General features: G+C 41.2%; 1 protein-coding gene across 1 annotated transcript; it reads left to right on the top strand.

The window, feature by feature from the left end:
- Nucleotides 1-3,187: 3,187 nt before the first annotated feature.
- On the top strand, nt 3,188-20,007 carry LOC136017965 (serine/arginine-rich splicing factor 5-like). Its single transcript, XM_065686734.1, has 8 exons — nt 3,188-3,316; nt 5,591-5,729; nt 9,235-9,305; nt 10,100-10,186; nt 12,421-12,493; nt 16,148-16,221; nt 17,179-17,289; nt 18,470-20,007. Exons 2-8 carry the CDS (start codon nt 5,604-5,606, stop codon nt 18,759-18,761), a joined length of 834 nt encoding a protein of 277 aa, XP_065542806.1. The 5' UTR covers nt 3,188-3,316; nt 5,591-5,603; the 3' UTR covers nt 18,762-20,007.
- The last annotated feature ends 2,176 nt before the right edge of the window (nt 20,008-22,183 follow it).

The following is a 22,183-nucleotide window of genomic DNA, read 5'->3' as shown; positions in this document are numbered from 1 at the left end:
GGTCTGCCCTGATACTTGCTCTCCCTCAGTTGTCTGCTCCGCAGTGGCACAGCTTGAACGACAGAAGCCTTCCTCCTCTACCACCACAGCGTTAAACTGTGGCTAGGGCACTCTGTGGCAGGTGGGAGGCTGAATCTTCACTCTGAGGAATACAGTAGATGCATGCCTCCAGAGTGATGGGTGTTTTAAACACCAGGCCATTTCATAAAACATAGCTGTTGGTCTCAACATGTCTTCTGGCAGCTAAAGAAAAGAACAAGTCCTAGCTAGTCCTCTCTAGAAACAGATGTTGGCACTTTTCTGTGAGCCGTGGATCCCAAACGGAACAAGGCTCTGGTTTCCCAGCCACAGGCAGGCACATTTGGACTGAGCATGGGCAGAACATTAAGACCTACAGCTCTCACCACTTCCTCCTAGCAATTCCTCACTCACTCGCTAGCATGTGGGCATTTTTGGTCCCAAAATGTCTGCCTTCCCCTGTATTCTGTGCAAATTCTGGCTTCAGGTCCTGGATTCCATCTGTGGTGCTGCAGTAAAGGCAACCAGTGGCAGAGCAGAGAACTGAGCCCAGCTCTGTCACATTCCAGTCTTAAGTGCTGCAGTCATCCTGCAACTATCTCAAACCTCTTTCCAGACCCTTCCTGCCAGTTACTCACTTGCTGCCATGGCTTTTAGTATGAACCCTGTGCCTTTTGTTGTACATATTTGTAAACACAAGGATTACTTTAAACTGCAGAGTTAAGACAGCATTTTATACCTTCTTTATTCTTAAGCACATTTAAACAATACCAGCATCACTTTAAAGAAGAATTTCTCTCCTGCTACTTCTCACTTGAACAGGGCACAATCTCTAACCTGTGGTACTGAATCATAGCATCCTGCTTTCTGCTATGGAGAAAATGTTTTCTTTGGGAAAGCAAGAAAGCAGTTCCTTTACCCCAGCAAACAACATATTGTGTTTTTTAAGTATCCTGATTCCAGCTAAGTATTCATTTACATTTGTAGGTGTGCAGTCAGGATGCTAATAGTTCCCAGTGGGCTGTCAGATGGTCTTCTGAGAGACCAATCTTTCTGTGCAACCAAAATAACGAGCAAACTAAGCCACAGCTCTATTACAAAAGTTGATTTTGCACATGATAGCTTCCAGAAACACAACCCACACGCTAGAGGCAATGCTGCAGATTCTTCTAATGCTATATTTCATGCCTTTTACCACCCGTGCAGAGTGTCTACAACCAAGAAAGGGAAAAAGGGACTCCAGCCCAGTTCAGGCACTGTCAGAGCAGCCGGAGCCACATTCCAGATGCACAACCACATTCTTCTCAACTGACACCACCCCAGAGGCTGCAGAGATGCAGGATAAAACCAAAAAAGCTTTAATTTGGCTTCTAGTGTGACTTATCTTCATTATTGCAAATAACTCAAATCCCTGTTTCACCAATACCATTCCAAGAGTGCCACCTAAAGAGGTTTTTTCTCCTTCTGAGCTTCTTGCACAGCAATTCAAGCACACAGCGACTCCAGTGCTACTCCTTCAGGAGTCCAGCTCTGCTTCTATGCAGAATTTGCACAGTAAGAGCCAAGGGGCTGCCATTCTGAGCACCCTGGATGCATTTTGAGTGTCTTTACAAATAAAGAACAATAGAACATTGTATGCTAAATGGTAAAACATACTTGTTACAGTTTTGTTTTTAATGACAGCTTTGTTAAGCTGTCACATCACTTCATTTTCTTACCAAAAAGAGTTCACCCCAGTTGCCTTGCAGCCAAAGCGACAGAATGCTGGGCGGCATCAGTTGTAAGGCTGCTGTGAGCCCAAGGCAGGTGACCCTGCCCCCCAGCACTGGTGACGTCATGCCCGAAACCTTGTGTCCTTCACTGGCCTCCCCGCACAAAAGAGCTATGGACTTACTGGAGCAAGGCCAGCACAGGGCCACAAAGATGGCTGTGGGACTGGAGCATCTCATACAAGGAGAGATGCTGGGCCTGCTCAGCCTGCAGAAGGCTAAATGTGTGTAAACACCTGCTGGGATGGAATGGAGAGGAGGGAGCCAGACTCGTCTCAGTATCATCCACTGACAATTAAACCCCATGAAAATTTCATCTGAACACTTGTTTTTACTGTAAGGGTGGTAAAACACTGGATTGGGTCATCTGGAGAGGTTGTGGAGCTTCCATCTGTGGAGGTATTAAAAAGCTGACTGGACATGGTCCTGGGCAACACTGGGGCTTTGACCAGAGGATCTCAAGGGGTCCCTTCCAACCTAAATGATTCCATTTATTATGGATATTGAATGTATAAGTTATCTCCATCCTGAAGAATAATCAGAAGAAATCTTAGTTTTTTGCTCCAAGTTAAATCAGGAAATCCAGACATAACGCTATCAGATGAGGGGGGAAATGGGCAAAACAAACCGCAGTTGTACGTGAGGAATCTGGATGGTAAAATTTAACAAGCTATGCTATACTGAAGAAACAGCAATTTTAATCCTAATCATCATACCGTGAACTCTCTTGAATTACACCGTAAGAACTCCATGAGTCCATCTCGGGCACTGACAACCCACAGGACCGTGCTGCGTGCCTCTGCACGGAAAAACCGCTTCTGCCTAGCCCTCCATGCAGGCCTCTACGTGCACCGGCCGCGTTTCCCCACTCAAGGTTTCCCCCTAGTGCCAGCCATAGCAGCAGAATCGCGAGTGTACCCAAAGGGCCGCAATCCTGGGCTAAACACATGAAGGTGGCAGGCACTTGTAGGTGGGTTAGGGGCTGGCCACCGCGAACTCCCGTTGGCAGGACTGTGGTTGCTGAGCTAACGCGCAGCACTCCGCTGGAAGTCCCTGGCAATGTGCCTTCGCTCCTCTCCTTATTAACCCGCACAGACGGCCGGATTTTTTGCCATGCCTCGGTCAGACGTGACGGGCAGTTCACGACACAGCAGAACGGCCGGGGGGCAGTTGGCAAGGACACTTCGGCACAGCGTCGCTCCAGCGGGAAAGGAGCGCGCTTTACCTCAGGGCGCCCCACGCCGATGGCTGCCTTAGATGCTCCCCCACCCTGCAGCCCGACAGCGGCCGCCCCCCCTGACATGGCCGCCGCCGCCGCCCTGCCTCTCCCCCCTCCTCCTCCCGGGCGCGGGGCGGGAGCGGCGCCGCCGCGCTGCACGCTGGGGGTTGGAGTCGGGCGTTGGCGGTTGCGCACATCCGCCGGGGGCGCGCGGCGGAGCTGGTCTCTCTGAGGAGCACGGCAGCCATTGCGGCCTCGGCCCGAAGCGAACCGTTTCTTCACGGCCCTCAGGACTCCGCGCTCGGCGACGGTGAATGTCCGCTCCTGCTCGGCTCGCTCGGTAGCGGGAGGGCCGGGGGACGGCCGGAAGCTAGGCTGCGAGCAGGGTTCTTGCAGCCGGACCCTGCTGCGGGGCGGGGATGGGCCCGGCCTTCCTTGTGGAGGGAAGCTGTTCTCGAAGGCCTCGCTGGCGCCGCGCAGCGCCGCTAGGCCGCTGCCCGTTGGGCAACTGGGCCGCGGAGGCAGCAGGCCGCGGAGGCAGCAGGCCGCGGAGGACGGCGCGCTTCATCGCCGCGGAGGGGAGGGCTGGTCCTGGTTGTTTAGGTCGGAGGGATGGCCGGGAGCCTTCGGGGCTTGGAGGCTAGTGTAAAGCTTTCGTGTCCGCCGGAGGGGCGATCGTCACGGGGAGGGCGGACGCTTCTGGGCCGGTGAACACAGGGTTTTTTCCGCCTTTGGAGGCGGCCGGGCCTACCCTATTCAAAAAGACGAGCGAGCAGCTGGTCTTTCGGTGCGGGCCCGTGCTTTTCTGCCCGTGTGGTATCTTGTGAGCCAGTGAGCAAACGCGGTTTCATTGTGTTAGGAACAGCGCGTGAGACTGCACCTTTCTTGTATCGGTACAGATCTCGAGATCTCGCATCCATTGTGCTCCCTGATGTTCGAGTAAATAATACATGGACAGATCGTTTGCACATCTCATACTGTATCTGTAACAGTTTCTCAGGCAGTTCCATCCACCCCATGTTTATTTCTTTCTGCGATTCTTATTTTGCTAGAATTCACAGTTAAAAGTATTGAACAACAGTTATGCAGTCATTTTATAATCTGTCAAACCTACATCGTTCCCAAAATGCGTGCTTGTTGATAAAGTGACTCTTCTCACCGTGTTTTAAAGCTCGTAGTTACGTAAGTCTGTCCTTCCTCTGCAAAGGCTTGTCCTGCCCTTAATACCCACTGCTGGCCTTGCCAGTGTTTGTGTGGTCAGGGTGCATCAGGGAAACAATATGTCGGAAGACTAGCTACTCTGTGAGGGAGCTGAATCAGTCCTTTGAGCTGGATTTCCATGTGGGCATAAAAATGCAAGTGAGCACAAAGGAGAAATGGTTACAAAGGGCAGCATAAGCTTTTCTAAGGCAAGAACAAAACTTCTCACCTGAAAACAGTTAAATAGCTATCACCTCAGGACGTGATTTGGGAACGGTTTAGGTTTAGGCTACTCCTGGAGCATGCTGACACACATTTACCCTTTGCCCTATAAGAAGGCCAGTACGTGTCTTCCAAAGTTCTGGCACATCTCTGATGGCACAGTAAACCTGAGTAAAGAATCTAATCGATAGAAACCCAATGGGTGTTAACACAGAAGGGAAATCACACTAATTCAAAATACTGCATCCAGATTGTCTTGAGCTACTTTCACAGCTAACGTGACACGTTGTCTGTTTACTCTGTCTGCTTTACAGCCCAGTATTGTAATATAAGGTCATGCTGTATTTTTGCTCCTTAGGGCTTGGATTCTTTGAGGTTTGTATGACAGCAAGCTCAGTGAGTGAGCCAAATTATTAATATTTTCCAGTTACAGGAACTAAGAAAAAAAACCACCCTAAATCACATAAACTGAAAAAGTGACATGCTCAAGGTAGACAGTGGAGCTTCCATAAAGTATCTCAAATTATGTATCCTGCATTGATAGGTAGTTTTCATAATCTTAACGTCGAAAATAGCATTTGGTTTTGTCATTGTTGAAATCTTGTAATAATAAGAAGTTTGTTACTCATAATTTGTTAGTTATTTTATGGTTAATGCAAATCAAAATAGTTTGATGGCTACCTTTTATCTTTTGAATGCTAATACAACTTTTATTGCAACAGTTGTTTCAGGTGAAAGCAAAAGTTTGAGAATGTTATACTAATCACTGGAGCAACAGTTTAGTTTTGGGGCTTTTTTTTAACTGCTGCTAGTCCAGTAAGTTCATTGTGGAGCTTATTGAGTGGGGGTTTTTCATGTTCTGTGATACAAAAGCCTTACTAGTCTAAGAGGAAACAGAACCATTATTTCAGCTACAAGAACCCTTAAATTTATATGACTAGCAAGGGCAAAGCAGAGAGTTCTGCATAGGTTTGTTAGAAGTCAGTAAGACAGGATTTTGACTTCTCTGGCTATAGAGAACGGGGGATTTAATATATATACCTGGAGAACAATAAGATTGAATCCTACTTAACTGAGATTTCTGAGATGTAAACATGATCTTAATCGACCTATTTTAAGTTTGTTAATCTGATAAACAGTACTGGGTTGTTTTTTTTTTTAGCATCAGCCTAAAGATGAGTGGCTGCCGTGTCTTTGTTGGACACTTAAGCTCACGTGCTCGCGAACGGGATGTGGAGAAATTCTTCAAAGGATATGGACGCATAAGAGAAATCCATCTAAAAAATGGATTTGGATTTGTGGTAAGTAATACCTTGTTTTCCTTTCTCTTGCTTGCAGGTACTAGCCTTGCTAGGTTCATGTCAAAGAAGGGAAGATGCTTAAGAGAATAGTATTTCCTGTGGGAAATGGAAAATATTAATATATATTTCAGGCTGCTTTTCAGATATTAGGATTACAGTTTTACCTGGTTTTGGCTGTTTTTTTCTCAAAATCTTGGTAATATTCTAGCTACATTAAGTACATTGTCTGATCATAATCTTCCATGGATTTTAATTTTATCATTTATTTCAGAAGACAGTATAAATGTCCTGTTACAGCATTACAAAACTCAACAAAGTTTTGACCTGGAGAAAAGTTTATACAGAATCACTTATGTTCCTCTCTCAGTTCTAGTCTGCTTCATTTTATCTCTTTAAGTAATGACCTGACATAAAAGCAAAGTAGTTGGCTACAGCAACAGGTGAACAGCTGTAATAGGTGTTTGCTGTTGGATTTAACCAGCACAGCTTTTAACTCTTGTGTGGCTGAAGTAAGGCATATTCACCATTAATACATGTTCACAGGGTGTATGTGTCTGTCAAACTGTTAAATGATATGCACAGTTCATTGGATCTTAGTTTCCTACGACTGCTTTCTAGAGCTTTATGTTTCTCAACTGTTGTCCAAATTTTTATAGCTTTACAGATTCCCAAGTTGACTCAGGCTCAGCCAGTTCCTTAACTACTGGCTCCTGAGAGCAGAGAATTAGTTGTTCTGCAGCACTGAGTTCTAACTGGAAATGCAGCTACTGCCCTCACACTATGGCAGGCTTATATGCTGTTTGTTCTGCTGTGATCAGTCCCTTGGGTGAAGCTGTGGAGAAAGAACAAAACAGCAGGCTTTGCCTCCTTCAGTGTCATGCAGGTATTGCTTCTTGTTCTGGTTCCTGATTGCCTTGCAGTATGAGCTGCTACTTGACTGCCAATAGGTAAATACCTGCCTCGTGAAGTCCAGAGATAAAAGGCTGATCTAGATGTGAGCCTGAGTTTATTTAGAGTGTCATTTCCAATTGCTACTAATCACCTTTGCTTGAGCATTCCTCTTCTTGGGCAGGACTGTTGACTCACTCCGGAGCTACTTGTGTTCAACTCCTGTACATGAGTCAGTCAACCCTCCTTCCTCTCTTCTTCCAGTTCCTAGGCAGAATTATTTTCTTCTCAGCACTCACTAATAAGCTTGAATAATTGTCTCATAACTCTAAAAATTTTAATTGTTCTCATGATGAAGAATTTTTTTCCTTACATGTGATCAAAACCTTCCTGACCTTTACGCGTCATACTGTCACTGTGCATCCAGCTGAGTAAAGCCCTTCTGTCACCTCTGTAACTATGTTCTAGGTTTTGGAAGACTGACTAGATCCCCTTTGAGCTGCCTTTTCTTCAGGCTGAGCAAACAGCTCTCTCAACCAACCTTTCTTTGTTCTCGAACCTTGTGATCAGTTACGGTAGCCCTCTGCTGGTCCTGCTCCAATCTTTCTTGAGCTGGAGGGGCCAGAACTGGCCACTGTTCCAGGTGTGGCATAAAAGTTGCCAAGGTGGAATAATCGCATCCCTTGGTCTGCTGGCTGATGCAGCCCAGGCGGGACATGTTATGCTTTAGTTGCAGCAAAGCCACATTGGTGACTCGTGCTGAGCTGACTCTCCACAAGGAGAGTCTCTCTTCATGTCCTTAACAGCAGAGCTACACTCCAGCCACTCAGATCCCGGCCTGATTATTCTCTTCCAGGTGCAGGACTTCACTGTCGTCATGTTTTGTTAAAACTTGCAGTTCTTGTTGGCCTAATCTTTCAGCCTATCAGGGTGTCTCTGTGTAGTGTATTTTCCTTCTGTTTTGTCTATTTCTCCTCCCACTGTAGTGTCAGCCACAAAATTGGTGAGGGTGCACTTGATCTCATCGTCTAGATCATTTATAAATACATTGAATAGCATTGTCCTTTGCAGTACCTCACTTGTCATGGGCTGTCAGTTCATCTTTGGGTTTGGTTATTTAAAATGTGTATTTATAAAACCTCTTAAAAACCCAAGGATTTTGATCTTAACATTTTGGTAGTGTTAAAAGCATGTTTCGTTGTGCTTAATTGGAATAATTGCTTGGTCTTTGAAACTAATTACGTTTACTCAGATTTTGTAGATTTCAGCACAGAATGTTTTCAAACTTCAGACTGTAAAACTAGTATGTGAAGCAAGATAGACTTGTAGACACTTGGTTTGTTAGGAACTAGCTGAAAAAATGGGAGTTGTAGGTGCTAGCTATTGATACTCTTAAATGCTGGGCCTACATTAATTTTCTCAATATAATCTTTGCATCATCATGCAAGGATGTGTGATGTTTCACTTGGTAATGAAACAGATTCCAGTGAAGAAGGGGGAAGATTGCTTAAGCCAGTATTGCTTCTGAAAGGCTGTTAATAGTTATGCAAATGCTTTCTTCAACTTGAGAAGCTGCTTCTGTGTTGTTTGTTGCTCTTACACTGTGCTTCCATAATTTTCTTTCTCCATCCACATTTCTGGTTCAAGCAGCTGCTCGTTCTCACTGCTTTTTCTTTCCTTTCTCCCCTTGCCTCACATGGAATTACCCCTGTTGTTCAGCCACATAACAAACCTACCTGGGAAGCTGATCTAGTAGAAAAATAACAGTCTTTTCCACCCCACCTACTGCACAAAGTGTGCTGTTTTTCATCTGGATAGGTTTCTTGACCTAGTTTCCTGCAGAGCTGTACAAACAGTTTTGCCAAGAGCCAGTGGGCTGGATAGTGGGCAGAGGCTACTCATGCTGACTAAAGTAGCATTGCTGCCAAAAGTGAAGTGAGAGATTCCATTGCAACAGTATATGGAATTGCATATTCTAGCTGATCCAGACCCATAGGTGGCAAGTGCTGAAGAGGGGCTTATGTTTCTTACCCTTCTTGCACAGACTAGTGAGCTGAATTAGCTCAGAGAAAAATCAGAAGGGTGTGTTTGGTTGTTTTGGTGTTTGGTTTTTCTTTTCTGATTTACTCTTTCTTTGTCAATTCAGTAAGAATTGAATCAGCCTCAGAACTCTACAGAGGATTTTGGGAGTGCACTGCTTTTTTTTTTGCAGTTGATCAGTTCATGCCATTATCTAGGATTTCCCTTCTATATAGGGCTTTGTTTTAAACGGTATGCCTTGAAGTAATCGCACACACACCTTTCTCCCAAAAAGTATTTTGGGTATTTTTGTAATAAGCCAGGTCATTCAATTAATTTAGTTTGTATAGGTCCTGCAAGTAGCTATACTGAAACAACTGAGGGAGCCAAAGGACTTTGTGGGGTGGAGGGAGAAGAAATGGTCCTGAATGGGGGGCATCTTGGTTTTCAGTCATAAATATACTAAGAATCTGCTTCTTTGTTCAAAGTTCTGGCTGATACTTGCTGTAGGAATGTAAAATTTAAAAAGAAAACCTTTTCTGTAGCATTTGCATATACTATGCAGGAAAAACATGTTTTTATTCCTTATTCTTTCTAGGAATTCGAAGACCACAGGGATGCTGATGATGCAATTTATGAACTTAATGGTAAAGAGCTGTGTGATGAAAGGTAAGTGTGATACCATAATTTCCCTTTAGAACAGCAAAAGTGCTTTGCATACAAATACAGTGCATTAGCTTGTGCTCTGACACCCATTTCTTGTGGCTCTGTGGTGGGATACACCTTCTATAACTTCATCTAAAGAGATTCATTGGGATCCTGGCTATAGTCTTACATAAGGCAAAGATAGTTTGGGATTGGAGGAGAGGTGATTTGGAGTATGGCTGACTGTTTTCTCCACTTGCAGTTATTTCTCCTTCAAAGCTAACTCAAGGTCTTGTCACTAGAAATATAAATAAGAGTGAATTGAATTTGTTGTTTATCTGCCTGTTGATATCATAGAATCATAGAATAGTTAAGATTGGAAGACAAGTTGATAGCCTCTCATTCAAAATGTTGCCCTTCAGTTTGCAACAATGTGGATTATAGTCATTGTATGTTACAGTAATTTTGATTGTGGAAGCTGGGTTTAGGTCATTAGGTTGTTACTACTTCTTTTGGTACTCTTGTTTCCCTCTGTGATCACCCTTCAGCTCCAGTTGAGCAAATTCAATTTTCAGTCTGAATTACAGACCTGTGACAATTTTCATGGAAATCAGAGGGAGGTGAATGAGACAAGAGAATACCACTGTTCTGGCTCTTTAAGAAACATCGGTGACTGTATTATAGACCATTGCTTGCAAGGGCAAGATAATTCTTGTTTGTGCACATGTGCACAGTGTGCTTGTGAAAGATTTAAGTCAGCGTCCAATACCTGAAGTTTGTGTTAAATTTTTTGCTTGCTTGTTTTATTCTCTCATAAGGGTTACAATTGAGCATGCTCGAGCCCGAAGAGGGAGGGGCAGATTCCCACAACGGTTCAGTTATTACCAGTCGCAGAGTGGATCTAGGTAGGTGGTCTGGACTCTGTTACCTACTAACACAGTAACTTAAGAGCTGTACTGAAATACTGTTTCCTTCCTGTGGTTGGAGTTAGGGATCCAGCTCTATTTCCTTGTATAGCTTCACAAGAGAACTTTCATGTTCTCAAATGTTGGAGGTCCATTACTATTACTTACCTCCTCTGGCTGAGTAGAATCTGGATTTTAAAGCAATTTAACTGTCAGAGAGATTCACAAACCCAGTATGAAGTGCTCCCTCTCTGTGTTGTAGGCAATACCATGGTATTGTTTCCTGCTGTTGTGTAAATGATGTGAAGGAGTAATGCTGCAGTTGGATTGGCTGTCGTAACACAGAATCGAGAAAAATGCCAGAGCTTCTCTTTTGAGGCTTTTGTCGTTAAACTGAGCTTACAGGCTAAGTAGAGTAATTGCAGAGAAGTAGTTCAGAATATTTACTGCCTAACCAAACTTTCATATTTCCACCTGTACGGTTATCAAAATGCTTACTTCAGAACAGCATACAAAAGGAACTGTATTTGAGAACCAGTGCTAGGGCACAAGATGCCAGCATGCGCAGAAGTGTTTGAATACGAGATGACTAACTTTTCTGACTGAGCAGGTGCCTTGTGGAAGGAAAGTCTCTGTCCAACAACGGAATCTGAAAATCAGGACGTAGCTCGTATCTAGAATACCTGTAGCGGACATGGAGTAGTTGTCGAGTTGTTCACATTCAGTGATTTGAGCCAGTGGTGAACTTTGCACTAGCTTGCAGCAGAGTTGGTGAAAGTTCTGCAGATTTGCGTATATATTCCACCAAGCAACTACACGGTACATCTTCATACTTTGTATCTATCTGTGAAGTAAATATGTATGGAATAATTTACTCTGTATAAACATTTCTAGCTGTGGCCTGTGCAGAGTAGAGCTTGGAAGGAAGACTGAGACTTAACTGACATAAACCTCTGTGTTTGTTTCAAAGTGAGAATTGCTGCCAGTTACAAACCAGTGTCTGGAACATCTAATTTGCATATGCAAGTATGCTAATTATTTTTTCTTTAGTGGCAGTAACCTTGATGCCGTATAATTGGTCCGAGGTCCAGGCTAAAAGTGGACTTTTAAAGTAGGAAGTGTGATTGGAGGTCCTGGGCATCTGACGTTGTAGTCATGTTCATGATGTCAGACTGCCAGTGCCAGACAGGAAGAGACTGCGGTTTGCAATAATGGAAAAATGAGACTCAGCCTGCCAGTTTTGGGACTCTGGGACCTCTGTTTAAATGCATGGAAGATCTGGATGTTCTGAAAAAAATTGGGACACTTTGAGGTATGCCCTGAAATGAAATTGCCTGTGCTTCAGTATACAAATCAATATGCACAATTCAGGATTATTTTTCTATGGGAGGAGAAGGTGAGAAAATTTTCTCTCAGGTCAGTGTTCTTGATTCTTGATTTTTTTGGTAGTAATACAAAGTAGTGCCATTGTTAGAATCCCACATTACTTATCAAAAGGCTGGCATACCTTTTCCCGTAGTTTTCAGATTCCTTTGGATTCAGAATGATTAGGAATGGGAACAGAAATGACCTGCAAGGGCAGTATGTTTTCCAGGTGCCTTACTCTTCTGTATGAAAGTTTTCAAGACACATTTTTATTTTTGAGAGCATCTTTAATTTTTGGTTAAGTGAAAAACATGGGCTTTAATTCAGGAACTGAAAACTGCTACTGTTGTTTCAGGGCAACCAGCTCTCATTTTACTAAAATAATATTTCTATCCACAGAAATACCTAATATAGGTCATGGTAGCATTTATAAATATTGACAAGAATTTAGAAGCATGAACTAAGATGTGTTTAAATTGTGCCTCCCATGTCTCTAACGTGAAGCAGAATTAATCCTACCAACTAAAAAAAAAAGTAGATTAAAAAATGGGCCAAATTAAGCTAATTCTCTCTACATTGTTTACAGTCTACTAGGCACTTACTTCAATGTATCTAGAAAAAATGGCAGCTATATTGACTACGTTGGTATGAAGTTCTTCATTAAAATCCTTTTCAATCACTTTGTAGCATCTCTCTTCTTGTAGTGGACTCTTAATTATATTCTTTACTAGGTAGAATGAGATCTGCAGTCCAGCAACAGGAATATAATTAAATCTCTTGACAAACTATAGAAGACATCAGACTTCCTAAGTTCTAAATTTGTTACACTGGAGACTTTTTCCTTTTTTGTTCCCTCTGAACTCTTGCAGCCGGTATGGACCTCCTGTTCGTACTGAACACAGGATCATAGTTGAAAACCTTTCATCCCGTATCAGCTGGCAGGTGAGTTAACATGTTATCTTCTTTTTTTACACCTTATTTTCTTACCCTGTAAATAGACTGTTCTCAGCCCAATTTCTTAATAAAGCCATCATAAATATTTAACCTGAATTTTAAAATGTGCAAAAAAGCTCCAGTGATTGCTAAAAATTAGCATTTAAACACTTAAAGAAGCCTTTTGTTTCACAGCTGTGCAGGTAGTTCTGTAATTATATTTTGTACTTGGGAACCAATTCTTGCTTACTTGTGTTTACCAACTGATAAAACCTTTCCAAGACCCTGGATTGTTTCTAAACTATTGAAGCATAGCATCCATTCAGACTATGTCACCCTTTTGTACTGTTACACCTGGAAGCACATGCCTTTGTTTTTGAGTGAAACTTACCGTCTTTTCTTATGCTTTGCAAAATATTTTGGTAACGTGATGCATGATTGAGAGTCTGGTAATAATCCGTTCCTTTAGTTGTGTTCTGAGTAGTACACAGTCTATAGAAAGCTTACTTTTTAAAGGCACAGCAACAGATGCTTTTGACAGAAGGTGAATGAATAGTGGATATTAGTCTCATTCATTAACCTTTATATTCTTTGACTAAAGAGAGTTCAATTAGGTTACTGGAAGATGCAGTAGAACATGTTGAATGTTCAAAGCCTTGGTCTTGCAGCTACATCCACATGAGGAGGCTGTTTGGCTTGCCTGGAGCTCCACTGATGTGTTTCGTAAGAGCTTGGGTGCAGTCCATGCAGATAAACGGTTGAACTAGGTTTGTTTATCTTCTGCATGACAGGTTCAAAAGGTTCATAATTGTACAGTTGGGTTAATTATTGAATAACTGGAGAAAAAAAACCCCAACTTCTGAGTTTTGGTGTGATGAGCACTTTTGGTGTGGTGAGCAAGTGGATTTAATCTATGTATCTTCTGGGTGTGCTATGCAGTGATGTATGTGAAGAGATTGTTACAAAACACAGGACTTTGAAACAACAGTAGGGACCAGAGAAGTAAGCCAGAATGGAGTGTTAAGGAGAACAAATCCTATAACGCTGTTTCGTGTTAAATTCATAACTTGCGGTGGGGGGAAATTAACATTTCTGTAACTTTCTTGTGAATATTTATAATGGCTTTATGTGTACTTACTATTTTAGACTGAAGCCCACCCAATTCAGATTTCATACTGATGAATCTTTAGGATCCTAATGAAATGTTTTAATGACTCTTAAATATATGATCAGTTAGCATAAGAGACTTGACTTCTTGATACCTGCCTAAATAGAAATCATTTGAAGCTAACATCCATATGCAAATCGCACTTAGTTTTGAAGCTGCGCTGCTTTGATACTGACTGTAGTACTTTAACTTCTTGTAACTATGCTACTGACACAACAGATTAAAATAGCTAACACATTAACAGTAGTGGCACTGTTCTTCCTTTCTAATTGCTGAGGTTCTAACAAGCACAATCGATACAGAATCTTGCTTTAAAACCTACACACATATTTCATCTTTGGTTCTCCCCATTCTTTGAGAACTTATGTCTCCTTTAAAGGTTATTGTGTTGGGATATTTAACAAACAAAGCACAAACAAAATTTATATTCAGTTTCATCAAATTGCTGTCTGTATTGTTATCAGATACTCTTACATCTGATTAGCAGACAAACTGTCAGAATTCTCCTTATTTTAGCAAACATACATTTCTGCATGTTTGGAGTTTTCCAACCACCCTCATTAGTTCTTCAGTATTTGTGAGTTTTCAAGCAGTTGGGAAAAGTAGACCTGTGTTACATCAAGATGTAATTTTTAATATGTGTTTTTTTCTACTTATGGTTGTCCTACACCTTATTTTCCTTTGCTGCTAAGGACAACAGAACATTCTGTGCTGTTTAAGGTGAACCACAACAGTAAACTTAGGATAAAAGTTGACTGTTTCACTGGTTAAGTAAAACCAGGTAACTTTCAAACATTCCTGTAATAATAGCAAATAGTATGAGCTTTTATAGCACATGCAGACTTACTCTTTTTTGAACAGTAATGTTGGTGTCTTAATCATGTTGACATTATTATTACAAGTGCTATTTCACGACGACGATCCTTAGGATTCAGTGTATAATCCGGCAAGTCTGTGGAGGGCCCTCATTTTTAAAGCCTATTTATTGAATTAGAACAAAATTATGTAGATTTAACATTTTCTAACTTCCTTTTGACTTATCAGTCCTGGTCCAGTGAAGCTCTTGTTGACTTGAGCAGAGCCAAAATTTTGTTCTTCTCTAAACAAATATACCAAGGTTGAAGTAATACTTTTAATGGTGCTGTAGGGCCTATTTTCCATTACTATTAAGGTTTCTTTTCGTTAAGCACATGTGAAACAAAGTATCTACTAGTTTGCATATGCCAGTTTTTAAAATAAATCTCTTGAATTTCCATTTAGAAGAGTAGGTAAAACTAAGTCTTCTTATATTCTGTAGCAAATGTTCTGAAGTTTTTCTTGGCTTTTTGTTTTGTAGTCTTCCTTAAGCATATTTCTAACCAAGTGCATTTTGAACCTCTTCTAACAACCTTGATTTGGTTAACCCTCGGTTTTCTGGTGTGGAGGAAAAAGAACCAAAGATTTGGGGGTTTTCTAGTGGCTGAAATTATAGGGTTTGGCCTGTTCTGAATTTTCCTTTTGGTTCCTATGACACTCCTGTTTTTTGGCGATCTAGATCTTGGTTTGCCTGGGTTTGATCTCGATTGGCTAGCACAGATCATCCTCGGGTTCTTTAGCCACTTCTGGAGACTATGTCCAGTGCTTTCAGGGCCTCTGGTACCTCCGTGAAGCGTATTGCTATGAGCCAGCACTCTGCCTTTCTCATGTAAGAGAGTTCCTCTTGGCCAGCTAGGTATTGGACAAGCAGCTCTTTGCTTAAGGTACCTTCTTATATCATCTGCCACTTGTGGTGTGTTGCGGTGAGTAGTCTGGGATTATAAAATACCAGATACTGTTTGGTAAAAGTACTGCTTTAATTTATACAAATGTTTAGCTTTTTAGTGACCTTTTACATTATTTGTTTGTACTTTATCCTATTGTTGAGCAAGTAACTTTACAGTGTCTGTGTGTTTAGCCTCTATTAATTTAAATGCAAGGGTGCCTATTGACATAGCACTGTAGTGTGACCGATATTCAAGTGAAATGTAAGAAAAATCCCCTTTGGAAAATTATTAATTATATAGTAAGTAACTACACCTTTTTGCTTTGAATTTTGCTGTGACATTGGGGGAGGTGACCGTATGGAATGAATTTGTCTACATATGTTGGATTGTCCTTTAACCTGGGGTGTTAGTCACAAAAATCTGCATTTAATACTAATTTTTCCATCCAATAGTTCTGATTTTAGCACATACGTTAGTATTTTAAGTATTGCATTATGTTTTCAGAACAGCTGATTTTGGGATGTAGGACAATTTTAAAAGCAATGTTTTAGTGACCGTAGTTGTAAAAATCAGGGGTCCTTTTATGCAGCTGCTATTACATAGGTTGTTTCAAAAACTTCTAAATTATGTGTGTATTTATATATATATAAGCATTAAGCTGGTTTAGAAGGGAAAGTTTTAGGGAGGTATTACTTGCTGCTAGTTGGCTCATTTGTGTCTTGTTTATGGCTAAAAAGTTAACTTCTGCTGCAGGACTTGAAAGATGTCATGAGAAAGGCAGGGGAGGTCACCTATGTGGATGCTCACAGGAACAACAGGAATGAAGGGTAAGTTCATTTTGTGACTAAATCTGTATGATAACCAAAACTGTTAAAGGCAAGATTATCCTTATAGTACAAAAGAAACAAAACTTAAATCTGTGGTGTGGCTTAGATGCTGAAATTTCTCCAATATAGAAATAAAGCACAGTCAGTAAATAGGAGTTCAGAAGTGGTATGGAACTCAGTCTCTCTGCCATGAACACTGTGTCAAAGCAGAAAGGGAAAGGAGAATACAGTTTCAGCAGGTGAGTTCTGCTGTGTTTAACTTAGGGTTATTTATGTATAATCATTTGTGATCTAACTCCTGAGGCTAAAGTACCACCTGTCTGTGGCCACTTTGCACTGTTTCAGCAAAGTCATGGGAAATTAGTGTAACCAGTCTCTATAGGGAATACCTACATCCCTGCTCTCCATTCTTAGTTCTGCAGACTAAAGGTCCTGCATGACAAAGCAGGAAGGAGGAGGGAATTACGACTAGAGTGTCTGTTCTAGAAGAACAGTGCTCTAGAGTTACTGCAAGCAAATGCTACTTAGTTTTTGTTTGGGATTTTTTTGTGTTGGTTGGTGGGTTTTTTTGAGAAAACAAAAAGAAGGGATTTTTCTATTCACTGTTAAAAACCTGAAGAGGGCAGGAGGGCCTGCAAGTATATTTTGATTCTTGGACAGCTTTAGAGTGCAGTTTAGTGGAGGATTGAAAGGTATTTCCTCAGCTGGTGCGGCTACATGGAGCTTTCTGGATTATCTCCCGTCTCATTGCAGATGAGGGTTCTGGTAATGTTTAAGATGTGAAAGGTATGGATGGCTAAGGCTGTATCATATTTTCTTGTTAACCACATTAAAAATTACCTTTCAGAAGATCAGACATCAAGCTGTGAATCAACAGATTGAAAAAAAGCCCAAACTTGTTCTTTCTGCTTTTTCAGTTTCTCTGAAACATCTTGTTTTTCTCTTGATGGTATACAGGGTTGTGGAATTTGCATCTTACAGTGATATGAAGAGTGCACTGGAAAAACTGGATGGCACTGAGCTGAATGGACGCAGGATTAAATTGACTGAAGATCACAGAAGGCATAGGTATGTCACCTGACCTGATAAAATTCTGCTGAGGGCATGGATTTGGGAAGTACCAGTGCCAAAGTTTTATCTAATTCTGTGGCCCCAAGCTAAATACACTGCACAGGAACACTTCCTAGCACTGTAAACAGATTTAAATAAGAACAAATCTGCTGAAAACAGGGTAAAGAGAACAGAGTAAGGAGAGTTTTGTTTTGTTGGGGGGGGGGTGTTGTTATTGTTGGTTAGTTTTTTTTTGTTTTGTTTTGGGGTTTTTTTAGAATCATGAAGTCATAGAATGGTTTGGGTTGGAAAGGACCTTAAGATCATCTAGCTCCAACCCTCCCACCTTGGGCAGGGGCACCACACAATAAACCATGTCACCCAAGGCTCTGTCCAACCTGACCTTGAACACTGGCAGGGATGGAGCATTCAGAGCTTCCTTGGGCAAGATTTTTAGATAAAACTTGATATTTAAATGAAAAAAAAAAAAAGGTATTCAAAAGCCTTTTAATGTAATGGAAGCTGCTTCACAGTCCTGTGAAACATCTCTCAAATTGTGACAGTCAGCTTTCTCATGAGAGTAAAAGTGGTGAGCTTGCTTGCATTATTCCCAAAGTACTTCTGCCATTTAGTCGTTAAAAATCCATGTTAGCTGCAGCTCTGTCATTGTTTTAATTAAAAATAAATCCATTTCTTCTGATGGAAAAAGGGACACATAGCTAGAAGAGGTGTTAAACTCCCAGGCCTTAAAAGTGTGCTGGTGTTCCATGCTTTAGAGGCTTTTTTAGCATCTTGAAAGAAACCCTTACTAATTTACATGGGTGTTTCTAGAGAGAACAAATACCATAGATTTGAATTTTCATTTGGGGGCTTTTCTTGATAAATGGCTAGAAGTTCCTCCCCAAGGGGCGGTGGAAGGCATCTTTTATTAGGCAGTTCATACTTTGCCAAGCTAGCAGAGAATGTCAAGGCTAGCAGCTCCTGGTAACAGAGAATGTTGAAGCTAGCCTTGGTCTAAGCAGTTGTGATGGAGCATAACAGAAATCTAGCAGCACATTGAAATAACTGAACACTGTGCCTAGTGCATTCAGATGTTCAGATGGATGTGCTGTGCATACAAAGTAGTTTGGAATTTAAACACAGGGTATTTTAAATTTAGTAGGAGGTGAGACTGCAGCTTTCAATTGTGTTTCTCCAGAAGCAGATCGCGATCAAGGAGTTACTCAAGATCTCGCAGCAGGTCCAGGTCTACAGGATCTTCTAGATCGGACAGCCGGTCCAGGTCCAGGTCAAGATCAAGGTCCAGGTCAAGGTCTCGCTCTCGATCCCGGTCCCGATCTCGATCCCGGTCTCGTTCTCGCAGTCGTACACCTAAAAAGAGTTACTCCCAGAAAAGCCACCGCTCCAGCTTGCTAGCTTCTTCCCCGTCTCCCTCTGCTTCTAAGAGAAAATCTCGTTCTAGATCGAGCTCTGCTCATAGCCGTAGTTAACCTGCTTTTAGAGATGTCTTAATGCATTTAATTTGATTCAAGTTTCTTGAAGACTTGAGGCAAATTGTACATGAGAACTGGGAGGGGAAGAGTTAACATGATGAAAGGGTAACCTCCTCTTACATTGCCAAAGTGCCTGTCATCAAATAGGCCATCTCTGTGAGGAGGGGCTCTCAGCTTTCTCCTTTCAGTGAAGTCTGGAGTGGGAAGTCGCCTTTATTTTTTTTTTTTCCCTGCTATTAGTAAACATTTCTATCATAGATATATTACATACACATAATGCTGAGGTAATGGGATGAGACAATATGCTGCTTTCTCCCTTTCTTGTTCTCCACTTCCCCCCTCCACCTCCAAGGCCTTTGACTTCCAAAATATTATGTTAGCTTTTGTCCTTGGTATTAAGTCCGAGAACAGGAAGTATAGATTTTATTCCTTTAAGGTTCTGTGGCTACTTTTCTGTGTGAGAATGAATGGACCAGCTGAATTTAGTTTAGAGTTCACTTTTTTTCCCCTGTTGCTTGGCTTAACAGGCTGTTTTAAGTTCCAACTTTTAAATGACCTTGATAATACGTTCAATTTGACAAAGATGTTCAGGAATACACATTGGTTAGTTGAATGTTGCTCATTTGGATAGTGAATCAATACAATGTTAAGCAGTAATGAAAGCTGGAATTTCCCATTAAAATGAGACATACCATCTGGATGGCAGGACTATTGGGAATCCATTATAATAATTTTCCAGTAATTCAGTAGTATGTGGTATTGTATGTAGAGGCCTTATTTGACAGGTGACTCCATAAAACTGCACAGAAATGTCAATATGCATGTCCATGTTTTTGATGTTTATAAAAGTGACATAGCTTTCATACCCAAAAGTATGATACTGAATAATGTGTGTATGACCAGCATTAGTCTTGATGGAAAGGAAGATTCTTTTAGTAATGACAGCAGCAAAAAAATCCCAGGAAAATTGTAGTCAGTTGTGACAGAAAAAGTGAATCGTGTTAAAGCATAAAGAGGGTAATTTCTTTACATCTCCCGAATGCAGAGTTGTTCTGATTAATAGAAATTTCCACTGCAGATACTGTTTGTTCTTATAATTTGGAATTAGATAATTTTTTTTTTTTTAGCTTCTGTATTGTTAAAGAAGGGAAACATTTTTTGGAAAACTATGTAAATTAATCCCAAAGTCTTACATGTGTTTAAATGTACCATTCCTAATAAAATAAAACCTTTTTCTGGCTTACTCTGCTATTTTGTTCAGTAGTGTTACTGTGGCTGTTGTTCACTTCATCAAGTGTCGCAAGAATGATGAGAAGAAAATTTATTTGAAGGTGTAGCCATGTGGCAGCAAGCAAAATGTAAACTAGAAACCAGTTATGACACAGAATAGATGCTGCCTAATAGGAGGACAGGATGGGATTTTAGTATCATGGCCAGCAGTGGCTATTTGAATGGATGGCAAATTGTAGTCTTTCTGCACTCCTTGCAGACAGTTTTGTGTGCAATACCTTCTTGTCTACCAGTTCAGCAGAAGAACCAACAGCCAAATGGCCATAGTTGTTGGAGTCTTTCTATAGGTAAAATTATTTGTCACTTTTGAAATACAGTTCCAGAAGTTCTTATCTTGCTGGAACTACTTCTGTTCATCCCTTTCTAGAGCAAGTTAATGCTAATCATATTCTTTCATGTTTGGTTTGATGGATCTCAATATGCCAGCACTTCAGAAAGTACACAATGAACAAATAGAACTCACTTTGCAGGGGAATCTTGCTAGATATGACTGCTGGGAAAGCTGGGGTATGCTCAGCTCTGTTAAATATCAGTGTTGCTTGCTTTTGATATTTGTTACGTTATCAAAAAATCACAGAATGTCCACTGCCTCACCTAGTACCTTTGAGATTGGCAAAGGCATTATCGGAGACCTTGAATGCGTTTGACCACAGCATGCTTACCTTGCAACTTGTTCAAACATAGACCTAACGCAGATCTTGTGAACTGTATTCTTGATTCGTTCTTGTACAATGTCATTTCTCTTCCATAATTTTCTGTTGATTTAGTCAGCAGTAAGATGAAAGTATACCAAAGAACCAGCCTTCCCTCCCCCCCACATACCTTGAGGTTGTAAGAAACTTTGTAATTGTTGTGATTGCAACTATAAATACATACAGCTTTTTCTGAACCTAAAGCCTGCTCTACCCACTGTTGTGTTGCTATTAATACTGGTTAGAAGTACAGGGGGGGTAATTTATTTTAAATTGTATGATTGAACTGACAGTGGTTTAGTGTAGAAACACCCATTTTGGTGTTTCTTATCTGTGCTGGTTTAGTAGTGGTTTAAATGTCTTTGCCAGCACAGTTGCATCTAAGTTAACTGTAGTACTGGTTTCTAAATGTAGCAACAGGTAACTAAGGACTGCAGGGTGGTGTTACCAACACAACACAATGGAAATAGACTTCTCACATTTTTACATGTTTTTCAAGGTGGCAAGCAGTGGCTCTTTGTTCCCCTAAGATACACAAAGGAGTTTAGGTGAGGAAAAGGTGAGCTATTCAAGTACTAAGAATATTTAATCTGATCTTTCTCTGCAGAAAGGTTTGTTTATGATAGATGTGAACTTGGCAGCTTTCTCAATGTTTACTTGAAGGGCAAGGATAGGAACCTTTAAGAGCTAAACAGTTTTCTTAAAGGAGAGGTTGAGTCCCTGGTTTCTAAGCTCTGAGTTGTTTGTTTTGGTATATTAATTTCGGTGCCAGGAGAAGTAATGGATTTCAAAGCCCAAATTTTTACTTACCATGAACATGACATTTATTTATTTATTTATTTATTTTTACCCCTGTGGCTTTTTCCACGTCAAAAAAACCTTAAGCCTTTAAAATGTACCTGGGGGAGAAGGTGGAAGAGCGGTATCCCCTGCTCCCTGTTTCCTGCTGTGTCACCACTTTCTTTTTTTTTTCCTATTTTCTTAAGGAGGACAGACTATCAATAGCAGGTTGGATTTTTTTTTTTTTTGCCTTTAGGAAAAAAAAAACCAAAAACCTCAAGCCTAAACCTCAGGACTATCGTAACAGGAATTCTTAACAATTTTGCTCAGTCTTCAGAGCAGCACAGCCCTGTTAACACACAGTAGAGTTAGAAATGGAAACTACTGTTTTCACTGGAGTTTAATGTTTTCACCTCATCTGATGTGTAAAATGAGCTACAACTGTGTACACTTAATTGCTTTGATGAAGGACAGCTCATGCCACTCTAAAGCTGGTCATGTCTGACCTCAACTTGGATCTAACCCAGTCCAGAATTTGTAGTTTTAGGGCATTGTGAATTGGTGCAAGGGGGTTCAAAGGACAGTTCAGCAGCATGGATAAAATGCTTGGTGGTCAGCAAGTGTAGGAAAGTCTTGAGAGGGAAGGAGAGGAACTGG

The sequence above is a fragment of the Lathamus discolor genome, chromosome 6, assembly GCF_037157495.1.
Source record: "Lathamus discolor isolate bLatDis1 chromosome 6, bLatDis1.hap1, whole genome shotgun sequence".
Lineage (NCBI taxonomy): Eukaryota > Metazoa > Chordata > Aves > Psittaciformes > Psittacidae > Lathamus > Lathamus discolor.
Note: the sequence above shows the minus strand (reverse complement) of the source record. Positions and strands in the feature narration are given on the sequence as shown.